Raw genomic sequence first — 13342 nt, forward strand, 5'->3', positions numbered from 1 at the left:
TTCCTAATGCAGGCCAGGATGCCATTGCCCTTCTTGGCCACCTGGGCACACTGCTGGCTCATGTTTAGCCAGGTGTCAATCAGCACCCCCAGGTCCCTCTCTTTTAACTAAAAACACTTTGAAGGCTTGTGAAAGTGACTCAGATTAGAGTTTACAGAATACAGCTACCTAAATCATAGAAGCTGTTTTAGGGACCTCTGGGGAGTGTTTTTTGATGTTTCAATGTGTAATAGCAGCACATACAAGGTCTGATGCTTATTTTCATATTATGTTGTAGTCCTTAATTACAAGTTAATAGTGGAGCTATCTGGACTGAAATTGTATTTGATCCCTTGATGACAAACCTCTTGAGGGTAAAACCTTGCAGGCTGAGTTTTTTGAATATAGCCTTAGTTGTGAACAAATCCAACACTTGTTGAAATGGGTACTACAAAGAACTATTAGCAAATATACTAACTACTTTTTAACTGCAGAAAACAATGCCATAGAGTGTGCATGGGGAGAACTATGCTTTCTGTCTTAAGAGTTTTCTTCAGAAATGAAATAAATCTTGAGTTAAAGGCAGTTTATGGAAAGAGTGAGAGATAACACGAAAACTCTCTCAACAATTAAAGCTTTGCAATGTCAGCACCTGGAGAAGAGGAGGCTCAGGGGAGACCTTATTGCTCTCTGCCTGATGGGAAGTTGTAGACAGGTAGGAGTTGGTCTCTTCTCCCAGGCAACCAGCACCAGAACAAGAGGACACAGTCTCATGCTGCACCAGGGGAAGTCTAGGCTGGAGGTGAGGAGGAAGTTCTTCCCAGAGAGAGTTGTTAGCCATTGGAATGGGCTGCCCAGGGAGGTGGTGGAGTCACCGTCCCGGGAGCTGTTCAGAAACGGAAAAAAGGGATTGGATGTGGCACTTGAAGCCATGGTTTAGTTAGTCACGAGGTGTTGGGTGACAGATTGGACTTGATGATCATCTTTGAGGTCTTTTCCAACTTTATTGATTCTATGATTCTAAGTTTTTGTGGTTACTAATGCTGAAAATGCAACGTGTGAAATTGCTGCTTATTACTAAAGATTGGAGGCTTTCAGTTTAAACACCAGGCTGCAGAGTGGTAGCAAATATTTACTTCCAGATCTTAAATAATTTAGTGTAACTTCCCTCTCTTGTCCCCCCCTTTTTTTTTCCTCCCCTGATCTAATATATTATAAAAGGTGCTATTTCCACTCTGGCTGCTTACAAAAAGTTAATTTGAAAGTTCACTGCTGTGTCTTAACTGGATATGTAACAGACAAACCCATTAACCTACACTCCTTGCTTTAAGGACAGTAACAGAGTTCAGCTCTTGAAGTTAAGTATTTGAATTATTCATGATCATGACCTAAATGCTTTAGTACTGTTTACAGTGTCTGCTAATTGCTCTGATATTTCTTTTTGATTAGAAATATTTAGCTGTCTTAATAAGATCTAGTTCTGAGTAGTTCATTAGTATGGCCCTGTCAGCTCAAAATGTAGAAAGCTAAATGTGGTCATGACTTGCTCTGGTAATTTCATTAAGCTGGGAGATGTTGTGTCTTATCTGAAGTGAGTTAAGTAGGCAGTCATAGGCTGTCATGGTATTAGCCTTAAGCTGGTATCGATTCAAGTAAACAGCCACTTTTTTTTCCCCCCTCCAACTGTAGCTGTGTCTTCCTAGCCATGGCAAAAACTACTGAAAAAAGCTCCTTACTATAAAGCCACAAGTCAAAGTCTCTGTTAATTTGCAACTACCACAGCAACTTATGATCTTGAGTGGAAAGAAAAATTAGTTAGACTATTCCACAGTATGACTGCTGTGTGCTTCATTCATTTAACAGAGATTTCAGCTGGAGGAGCTGGTGGTGAGTAGGGTTCACAATTGCACCTGTCACTTGTGGAATGACTTCCTTCTGCTTTTATTGACATTTTGATAGGGTTGTTGCACATGTGTCACTTTTGAGATGCTCTTCCAAGTTTCTGAAGATGTTTCAAGGGGTAAGCATACGATGATATTACTGATCAAAGCAAGCCAGACAAAGTGTCATGCTAGTTACTGGAAAGCTCATTAATTACCCAGTGGAAGGACAGTAATAATTGACTCTTAAATCTTACAGAGCTTGCTCATTCTACAGGAAAAGAAAAGCTGAGGTAATACAGGGAAATCTCTGCCACCAGAAGTGTGTTACTGCTTGCCTTTTTTTAACCCTGTGTTGTGGTAGCATGTTAACATCTTAAAGTAGGCAGGGGAAAAATGCTCCCTCCTTTTCTAAAAATCAATTTAATTGTGGTATTGTAACTTAAAAATGCTCTGCTAAAATGCTAGGGTAGTTAGATGCCCACTCCTGGCAGTGTTTCTTAGTGTGATCCTTTTTTATTGGTGTTAGCATATAAAAATAGTGAAGTTGGGTTTTTTTGTTTGTTTGTTTAAAGAAAGTGTGAGGAAGCTAAGAAGTGGAGTTTGCATACCTCATATAAAAGAGGAATCCTGTTTCTTCAGTTCCCCCTGTATTTCTTAGATGGTTTTGATTTTTGTCCATTGAGAAGCCTTCTAGCTAAAAGATTAGAGTTAAAAATAGATACTTGGATTGAACTGCATGTTCTTCTGTACCTTGGATGCAATGGGCTCTCATTTGGAGTATGAGGGGCAATGGAAAGCCATTTAATTCTCTTGAGGGACCTAACAAAAAGAGAAGCTTTATCTTAGCATTGTGTTTCTCAGATGGTGTAACTGAAGCAAGTACTTTCATGCCTTTTGAGATTGGCTACACTGGTGGGCAGAGGGTTGAAAGAAAGAGCTTTTGATTTGCCTTAATGATGTGATCCCATGGGAGGGATTTGTTGAGACTTCATTGGCCTGTGTTGAGGTTTGTAGGGAAGGAGGGTTATGCTGGTTTGTAAATGCAGGTAAGAAACTCACAGTTGTTCCAGAATTATGCTCAGTTTGGAAATTGTGGAGTGCAGCTCTGATGTTTGACTCCACCCCAGCAGCACTCAAGTATTTTGAGGAAGGAGACTGCTGGGTGGTGCTGGGCTGATTGAGGCATCATGGGCATGCAGGCAGCATCCTGCAGGAGGCAAAGAGGGGGACTTCAGATAGCCTTTCTTAAGTCTGGGTGTTCTAATGCTTGTTGGGGTAGATGGTATTCCATAATACTTTGCTGTGAGGTAGGCCTTTAGAAGTCTCATTTTGATACCACCTCAGCCACTGCATGTTCAGATTCAGTTGAAACGAGGCTAAGGTAAAAGGTACTGCTCTTAACCCATCATCTTTATAAACTGTGGCTAAAATACAGCCTATGCCCTCAACATCTAAATGAGCCAGAGAGGGTCTTGAGACATTATGGCTTTTTGTAGGAAATTGCTGGGAATAACTTGTTGCTTTTTTTGTTAATTTAGTGAACTCTTACATGTTAGTACATGGCCTGTCTGGAAAATGAAATACCTGTAATTGCTCCAAGTAGGTTTGTTGGTTTGTGTTTAGCCCAAGCTGGTGAGATGACAATTTTGGGCCACGAAACAGTTTGGCTGTGGCTTATACTCTGTGTTATACTTCTGTGATTGGAATATGTGTGGAGACTTCATTTACATTGCTCAAATCTGCATGAACCAAACATGCTGCCATGGGTGGGTAAGCCTAGAGTTCGGTTGTGGCTTTCTTGAATTGTTCCAGATTTAGATTGTCTGGAATGTCAAATGTGAGATTACAACTAATTAATTTTTTTTCCTTTCTTTTTTTCACTCTTCTCCTTCCAGGTGCCTGCTGATGGAAATGCTGGATTGCTGGCAGAACCTCAAATTGCAATGTTCTGTGGGAAACTCAACATGCACATGAATGTGCAGAATGGAAAGTGGGAATCGGACCCCTCTGGCATCAAGACTTGCATCGGGACAAAGGAAGGGATTCTCCAGTACTGCCAGGAAGTAAGTCTGGTCTTTGGGAACAGCTACAGTAGTTGTTCTTCTGCAGCATCAAGGTTCAGCTGTATGCTGGAGAGCTGAACCTGTATGGACCTTCCTGTTTGGTTGGTTTTGGTTTTGTTTCAGGGTTTTTTTCTGCCCTTTCCCTCTTCTGATTCTTTTTGAGTCTTTCTGAATCTTTTGTTCTTTTTGACGAGGTTCTCTTCAGAGCCTGTTAGAACAGCTTCAAAAGTCAGTTGCTGAAGGGGATTGCTGAGACTGTTGTTGGACAATTTTGTCCTTCTGTCTTCTCCCTTTGGGAGCTGATTTTTGTATAGCATATGCACAATGAGTGTCTTGCTTACAAAATACTTTGGATAAATATGAGGCGACAGTTTATTATTTAAAATGTCCTTGTTCTTTCTGGGCTGATCTTGAAAGAGTCAGCTGTAACATACATGCTGTCATCCTTCTGTGGTACTAAAATATACAGGGACTGTCCAGAGTTACTGATCTGTGGCTGCACACTGAACCGTTCAGAGTTTCTTAATGGAAAAAGCTTGCCCTACAGATGAAGTCACAATGACTGATTTTTGTATTTAAGAGCAGGAACTTACTACCCAATTGCTTTTATCCTAAAAGCAGATTGCAGCTCTAATTTTTTTTTGTCTCAATGCTGTGATAGCATGATAGCCTCACACCAGTGTGTGACAATTTGAAAATCAAATGTGTATTTTACACGGTGAAAGGAAAGGGCACAGCTTGAGTCGCTTTAGTCATTATGTCTTTCTATACCATCTCTGCCTTGTTGTTTTTTAAAGGAGAGGCAATTACTTATTGCCATAGCAGTAGCTGTCTTGCTTTCTAAATGTCAAACCAATTCCATGAAAATGCCTCTTCAGAAAGCAAGATAATTCACTTTTCAGATCTCTGCTCTCTTAGCATCTTAATTCCTGTCCTTTGACCTACTGGTTCTTCCTTCTGTTCCTTGCAGTGTTGTTGTGTGGTGGTGGTTGTTTTTGTTTTGGCTTGTTTGTGATGGTGTTGTTTGGTGTGTGTGGGTTTTTGGGGGTGGTGTTTTTATTTTTTTTCTTTCTGAGTTTGGGCTTTGTGACCCAGAATATCTATTCAAATGAAGGTATTGTAATGCTGGTTACATTTGAACCTTCACCAATAGCTTTTTCTTTTTACTATTACTCTTTGTGAAATTCAGTTTACCAGTAACAAAAATACCAAACTTAACCTAGCAGTCAGATTTAAGAGGTTTGTTCTGATTTTCTGTTGTCTCCTTTGATTTATCTAAATAAAGCTGAATTATACTGAGTGAGGTGAGGAATAAGAAGATGGAAGTAACAAATGAAAGTCCCCAAAGTCTTACCTAATGTTACAGAAAGAAATTCATGTGTTTACAGACAGTAAGATGTAAAAAGTTTTGGGGGTGTTGGGTCATGAAAGCTCAGTAGATTAGCAACTCAGTTAGAGATGCTGCAGGTAGGGAAAGAGTCCAGAACAAGGACTTGGAGCTGTAAATCTCAGCTGAATGTCAGGTGATTTTTGAATGTTGAATGGCATTTTTAAAAAGCCCTGTTAGAATTAAAGGGGAGAGGAACTCCAAAGCAGTCAGAAAGCAGTAGCCATAGAATTTATGAGGAGGTGCACTCCTCTGAGAGTGTTTTCTTGACAGTGCAAGGCCAGATGCCTGGGTGGTGGGCAGAGCACTGGGCTGGAAGGTGCACGGAATACAGAAGGATACCAGTTTCTTCTGCAGAGGGGATGTACAGGGAGCCTAGTACCTTTTTTTTCCCCCTTTGAGATTGTCATCGTGGCCTTTCCTCATCCACTGCCAGTGTAGGAGGATTTTGAAGCCTTGCTGCAGGAAGTGGCAGTAGAATAGGGGGCAGAAAGGGAGGAACGGGAAATAAGCAGAACCACCTACACGTTTTAAAGTTTGTGTCACTTGTTGTTGCTTTGCTGCTTTTGAGTGGGAGCTCAGTGCAGCCCAGGAGCTGTCTGAATTTATATTTGGACAACACATAACACAGTTGAAAGATGACAAAGCCCTGGCTGTGCATACTTAAAATGGAAGATAATTGAGTGCTGCCTTCTAACTTCCTTGACTTCACTTAAACTCTGCTGCTGAAGTCACAAGAAGAGGTTCTGGAAGCGCAGTGCATCCATTGCCTCTGTGTTCAAATCAGCACATTCTCTAATTCACAGCCTAAGCTGGTGGCTTTGCTGCTGTTGTGTTTTTGGTAGTTTGGGTTTTGGTTGGGTTTTTTGGGTGTTTTGTTTGTTTTTTTTTAATGTAGCAAAATCAAGTTTTCTTGGGTGGAGTGAGATACTGGTAAGAGAAGGACAATTTACTAGCATGCCACTACATTAATTGTGTCCGTTACTGAAAAATAGAATGGCATGTGCCTGATCTGCAAACAGCTGTCAAATGCTAGTGCTGCAGGTGCTAGAGCAGCATTACATTAATGTAAATGGAGTGGTTACACCTCTGTGTGTGTCAAAATCGTTAAGGGGTTGTGACTCTACAAGCTGACGCTTCACATCAAGCCACTGGTCAATCTGGTCTTGCTGCTGGTGCTGCAGTACCGGTTGTTTTGGAGGGATGTTGAATAAAAGCCCTGCCATGCACCATTACTGGATTACTCCCTCCCCAGGGGAGAGTTTCTTTCTGGCAGCCCTTGACAAGTGTCCTTAAACAGGTGGGGATTGCTTTTGTGGTTCTGTGGGAGAAACTGGGTACCCTCATCCACACACATTCAAGTGCTGGGGTGGCATGTTCCTGTTGAAGGAAGGTGTGTTTCAGAGGCTGGTCAGCTCCTTGTCTTGCTAAACAGTCTTCACAAAGCTGATCTGGACACAGTATGTGTTTTCAGAGTCACACAAATATCCAGAGCAGGAAGTTAAGTTAGATGTGCTCAGTCCCCTGTTTAAACTGAATTGAGTGTTCAGATGGAAGATCTTGGTATACATTTTATTAGCAGTTTTGAAGAGCTACAGTGTACTGAGTTTTTTGTCTAGCAATTAGGATACATTACAGGAGTTCCTTGGACTGAAATGATTTTGCTATCCATGCTAAACTCAATGTCAAAAATTAATTGTAAAAACCCAACACTCACAGCTGGCAAAAAAAGTAATTTTGTCTTTTGCATGTCTTTCCCCCTCCACTTAGTTTATTTTTGAGGTGCTCATTTCCATTTTAAGAACTCTTGGAACTGTTTGGGTTTCCTCTGAGACCAAAAGTAGCTTGGGTCTGGATATTGTGTGCACGGCTGAGCAGCTGGAGCAGGAACCTGGGAGTCTGGAGATCTAGCTGTGCCTTGCAATCAGCAGCTGCCTTGCTGTGAGATCTTTGGCTGGATGCTTAGAATACCTTTCAAATGTTGAATATGTGTTGGCTTTGGCAGATGTTAGGCCTGGCACCTCTGAAGTCCTGTCTTGTCTGCTTGGTTTCTTTTGTGAAGTCATTATGTGTTCACTTTCTTTATAAACACCATTGAGGACTATGAGCATCTTTCACTGAATGTATGCTTTGTACAGAAGTCTTCCTTAGAAACAAATTAATTATAAAAGCATGCTACTATGCTCTTACCTTATACCTTTGTATTATGTGGAGCAGAAAATAGCAGGGTAAATCCACACAACGGGGAGCTCATTATAATTGTTGACAGAACAGTGTTGACGTTTCTAGTCTTCAATATTTAATATTTCCAAAAATTATTTGCTTGTAAGTTTCTCAAATCTGTGTTTTATGCCACCTGTTCACATAAGTTGCTAAGGAAACCCAAAGCCACTTCTTAGCTAGATCCACTGCAAACTGAAACGTGACCATAATAAGACTTCGGCTTTAATTTCATCCCACAATTCCCAGCTTTAAAGCAGTCCTCAACTCCCCCATTTTGTGGATGGGCCAGAAGGGCCATCAAATGACTGCCACATGTTTGTATTTATTCACTTACTTGACTCCCAAGGCCACTGTCTTTAATAATCCTTCTGTGCTTGGTGCCCTGAGAACCACAGCAGGCAGGGAGAAAGGGTGGCAGCAGTTCCATTTACCTTTCGTCTTTGTTGAGGGCTTCTGAAGAGGGCTGTTGAAGGGTCTGTTGAACTGTCACAGATGCCATTGATTTTGAAATGACAAAAAAAATTTGGCCTTCTGAGAAGAAAATTTCAGATGCAGTGAAAATGGTCTTACTGCTTTGATAATGGCTTCTCTCTGGGTTATCTTGTCATTTTCATCCTAATTTGTGTTGTTTTTGCCCAGGAGGCATAATGTGCTCTTTCTAGCTTCTCAAACCAAATAGCCACTGTATTGAGGAAGATAATGAATTTTAAACCTCTGCTACCCTAAATTCATCAACCTGAAAAGCCATACATTTTGCTCTGAGGAAAATGAGCCGTTTAACGAAACAACGTGGAAAACATACAGACTTTTGGCAGCACAGACTGTCCTTAAAAGCAAATGACATTTTCAAGAGGAATGTAGGATGGTATATTTGGGAGATGTGCACAGTCATGCTTAAAAGTTAAGGTGAACAGTATCTTAGCACTTGCATTGATTATTGAGGTCTTTTGTTTTGCTTGCCTTTTGGTGCACAGCAAAAGTTGAATTGCTTCATTCTTCAGCCATTGCTTAAATCTCATTTGCTTCAGTGAAGGCTTAGATTTTGGGAAAGCAGGCTCTACTACTGTCAGTATATTTATCCTGCAGTTAAGTCTTAGTATACTTACTGTATAATCTTCTTGAAATAGAGAGCTGGGCTTTTTAGCCCAGGCTGTAGTCTACCATTTAAATATATTTCAGATCAAGTGACTAATAAAACTTGGAGCACATGTTGCAAGGTAATGCCTAGCTTTCTTTTGCTGGTAATAAAAACATCCCTCCACCCTATGTAGACTGGGGTTTTTTGCATGTCTCAAAAAGAAATGATATGAAGAAGATCAGGCTCTCAGCATGTTGTTGCTTTTGCCGTGAATTTTTCAGCTCCTTTTGAACTAACATGTTTTCCTTGTGGAAGGAAAACATTTCTGGATGAAAATGGATGAGGATTGTCTGCACAAGCATGCACTTAGCTAAATGTGTGCTGCAGTGTTTAATGAAGCTGCAATGCTGCATTTTCTCCTAGATTAATTTTGAATTTCTCAGATATGATGGACTAGATGAATGGCTCACCTCACTCAATGAGTTCTGCTCCTATGGTGTTCGTGCCAAGAGCATGATCGTGTTGTCTGTCCTCTAAAATAGATTAATTCAGTAACTGTATGCAGGGTAGTCCTGTTGCTTTTTCTTCATAGTTGAACTACCAGGCAACTATGTAGTATGTGATCAAGATGTCAAAGACATCTGCTAAACTGGAGATCTAAAAGGAGGAAATGTTTTACATTATCATCATCTTGCTGTGCTGTGTGCTTGTGGTTTGCTCATTAAGGCTGCAAAAGCACCAGCTAACCATACCTGGCGATGTCTCTCTATATGATACCTAGGGAAGGGAGCAAAACTTGACTTGTATAACTCTTGTCCTGCTGAAACACAAGAAACTTCTGACAGGGCTGGGCAGTGGTGGATGTGGTCTGTGGAGATGTTACTGCTTCTAAACCTGGGATGTTGCAGGGAAGGCGTCCTGGTGATGCAACACAGTGGACCTCTACTGCCATTCCAACTGCTGTATTTTTCCTCACAGAGTTATTGTAGTAAGTAACTACCTGAAGGGAGGTTGTAGACAGACGGATGTTGGTCTCTTCTCCCAGGCAGCCAGCACCAGAACAAGAGGACACAGTCTCAGGCTGCACCAGGGGAGGTTTTGGTTGGATGTTAGGAAGAAGTTCTATACAGAGAGCGTGATTGCCCATTGGAATGGGCTGCCTGGGGAGGTGGTGGAGTCACCATCATTGGAGGTGTTCAGGAGGAGACTTGAAGGGGTGCTTGGTGCCATGGTTTAGTTGTTTAGGTGGTGTTGGATTGGTTGATGGGTTGGACGCGATGATCTTGAGGGTCTCTTCCAACCTGGTTTATTCTAAGTTGTCTGCTATTTTTTCCCCATCATCTCATACTATGTAACTCTAATATGGACTGATAGCAACTGTTTCTATAAAAAATAATATTATAAGCCTCAGAAGTACCAGGCATAAAGTGTGATGATTACCTTAAGGAAAGAAAAATCTATTTTAATTACACAGCTCTTATGTATCAACCCTTTTGAGAAGGAAATGTTCATGCTAATCTGCTCTCTCCCACATAGTCAGACCAGGCTTGCATGAACACTTGAGTCTGACAGAGATCTATCCCTTTTTTGCTAAAGATCATTCTTGGTGGTCTTCAGCTCTGGGAAGTTTCCACTGTGGTAAGTTTTTGTTCTTAGAGGGGGATGTTTTCAGGCATAGGTCAATTCCTTCATCCACCTTCTGTGTTAGTGCTGATTGTGGAGAGGTGTTAGCAGTAAATGAACAAGGGATGGGATAAGCAAGAATCTTCCCCTACCACTGTCAGGCTTGTGTCCACTTAAAGGCACTGAAACCACGGCTCTGGTGTCTGCAAGTGTACCTCTGCAGATGGATGGATTGGGTACAAGTGTGACTGTTTGCGGATGGCCCTCCTGAGAGCAGAGGGGCTACCTGCAGGGTTTGGGTGGTTTTGAGTGTTCAGGGACTTCAGCCCTTTCTGGTCTTTATCAAGTCTGTACATGATTGTGTATATGTGGATAGGCAGTGTGCTTTGTGCTGTTCTGTATTTTTCCATGTCTTCTACATTATGGATGGCTCTGTGGCTTTCCTGTGGTACATATCTCCTTGCTTTCCCTTGTGTTAGTCTCTGTGGGTTTTCTTTCCCCTTTTTGTGTGGTGTGTTTGCTTTTTTTTTTTTTCCTTCCTTTTTGTTCTCCTTTTTTTGTTTTCCCTCTGTTTGATCCTTGTCTGTCTACTTCAATATATATGGAAATTATAAGTATTGACTACAGATGTGTTTATTTCACTATCACAGTACATATGAAGCTTATTAGTAGTAGACAGTGGGCTGATGTGTCTAGACTGGTAATGCAGAATAGGTTTATGTTCAGAAGTCTCTGCAAGTAAAAGGCTGTTATGCACATATTTTAGTTGTCAATACTGCAGGCATGGGGAAAAAATGGCACTTTCTCTTGTTCTGTGGCTTTGAAGCTGTCAGGAAGGCAATGCTTGCTTGGATTTGCAGTTGGTCAGTGTCCCAAGGTTGGATAGGGGAAATATTTCTTGATTTCTGTGACACTCCATTTTTTCCCCCAGCAGTTTATTCCCACTGCTAATTCACACCGCAGCATTATTATCTGATTAGCTTTTATCCAATTGCATTTCTATATAATACTGTACTGAATGCAGACTTCAATCTTTCAAATAGTGTATACCTAGGGCTAATAAAAGGTCCCACTGATACTGTGGTTTTATAGATGTGTGTTCCTTACAGAAAATGATTCTAGATGGCTGTGGAACAGTTTTAATTTGTAAGCATGAAGAGCTTTCTGAATAGATTGCTAGTTATTGATGGCTTTATCCACGTTTTTCCTTTATATAGCTATAGCATGTTGTTTTAAGGTAATTTAAACAGAATTTCAGCTGGCTTTTTTGTTGTGTTTTTTTTTTTTTTTAAACCCTTGCACAGGGTGAGATTTTTCACTCCACAGGTGTTATTGAAGATTGCTAATGAACATTTTTTTTAAAGGAGGATTTTAGACTTTCAGATGATCTTTTTTTTTTTCAGAGCTCTTGAGACATCTATCCTAATGTTGAGACTGAAAACAGAGGCATTGCATTTAAGTTCCCTAATTCTTGTAATGCCTTAGGGTGAATTCTAGATAGAATAGAATAGACTCATAGAATCAGCAAGGTTGGAAAAGACCTTAGAGATCATCAAGTCCAACCTGTCACCCAAGACCTCATGACTACTAAACCATGGCACCAAGTGCCACGTCCAATCCCCTCTTGAACACCTCCAGGGATGGTGACTCCACCACCTCCCTGGGCAGCCCATTCCAATGGCTAACAACTCTCTCTGGGAAGAACTTTCTCCTCAATCCCTCCTTCAATCCCTTCCCTCTTCTCCTATCACTTCAAGCCCTTGCAAAAGTCCCTTCCTGGCTTCGTCCCTTCCTGGCTTTGTCCCTTCCAGGTGCTGGGAGGCTGCTCCAGGTTCAGACATTCCTTTCAGGGTTATTAAACAAAAAGACAGAAAGGCTGGCTGTGCAGAGGCCCCTGGAAGGGTGCCAGGGCTGCAGAGCCCGCTGCAGAGCTCACTGAGGATGAGGATGAGGAGAGGGAAATTGTCCTTCTCTTTAGCTAAGGAGCTTGTGCTGGAAAGATACTATGTAGTGTTTAGAAGATGAATTACAGTGTCTATTAAAACATCAGCTTCACATTTTGTGGCTGCAGATAGCTGTTTGCATATGTTAAGACAAAAAAAGGAAATTTACTTGTACAGTGATGGCAATACCATGTTTAGAATTTTTTTTTCTTCTGAGTATGAGTATTAAAACATGAATACTGTTAATCTGGGTATGAGGAAATATGTGCTGGTACCAAACTTTTTCCTGCCAGCATGGTTGTTTCTCCTTCTATATATATTATGTAGCTTAGAAAAACACTGACCCCATGGAAATGTAATGATATTTGAGATCACAGAATCACCAAGGTTGGAAGAGACAGATGTCCAGTTCTGGCTGTTTGAAGAAACCACACATTTCCATTAGATTACAAACCAGTGTGATTTAGTTTATTTGGGTTTTAATCCAAGTCATATGTCTTCTTGAACAACAGTCATAATAAAGTGTTTATAAACCACCTTATTTCCTCCATTCATTACTCACTTTGTCCACTTGGCCTGGGAAGACATCTCTGCCAGAGAGTTGTGGTCAATAAATAGCTTCTTTGTAAAGTCAACTTGTGAACTGCACATGGAAAACTATCAATTTTTTTTTGATGCAATATCAAGATCCTGGTGTTGGTTTGTTGTTGGTTTTTTCCCCTTTCCTTCTTTAAGCCAATTACAGACTTTCAAAAAGACAAACCAAAAACAGAAAAGGGAAATTTGATTTTGGTGAGTAAACATCTGTGAAATGGTGCAGCTAATGTTGCATGTCCAAGTTTCCACGTGGTTTGACAAGTCTCTACATTCCATCCAGGAAAAAAAATATCAGAGGGGATCATCCAAGAAGGAATCACAGTTATGTTTCTAAACAAAGAACTTAAGAGGATTTGATAAGGCTGATCTTATTAAAGCTAAACATGTAATACTTTGTCGGTTAGTATGTGTGTACTTTTTAGTATTATTGTATAAACTCATTGTGAGCTATTGTTGAGAATGCATTGAAGAAGGCTGGAAGATACCTTTCAAGATTTTGCCTCCAGTACATATCAGAGCCACTATGTTGGGCAGCAGTGTGATGTGTTCCTATCACAGTTCCATTC

The 13342-nt window shown here is 40.8% G+C and overlaps 1 protein-coding gene across 3 annotated transcripts in view; it reads left to right on the forward strand.

Moving 5' to 3' along the window:
• APP (amyloid beta precursor protein) overlaps nucleotides 1-13342 on the forward strand; it is a 212352-nt gene that overhangs the window by 37247 nt on the left and 161763 nt on the right. For all 3 annotated transcript variants that reach the window (XM_054166113.1, XM_054166112.1, XM_054166114.1), the window contains exon 2: nucleotides 3758-3925. In XM_054166113.1, the coding sequence (XP_054022088.1) occupies nucleotides 3758-3925 (168 nt within the window). The remainder of the gene's footprint in view (nucleotides 1-3757; nucleotides 3926-13342) is intronic.

Source organism: Dryobates pubescens, chromosome 12, assembly GCF_014839835.1.
Source record: "Dryobates pubescens isolate bDryPub1 chromosome 12, bDryPub1.pri, whole genome shotgun sequence".
Lineage (NCBI taxonomy): Eukaryota > Metazoa > Chordata > Aves > Piciformes > Picidae > Dryobates > Dryobates pubescens.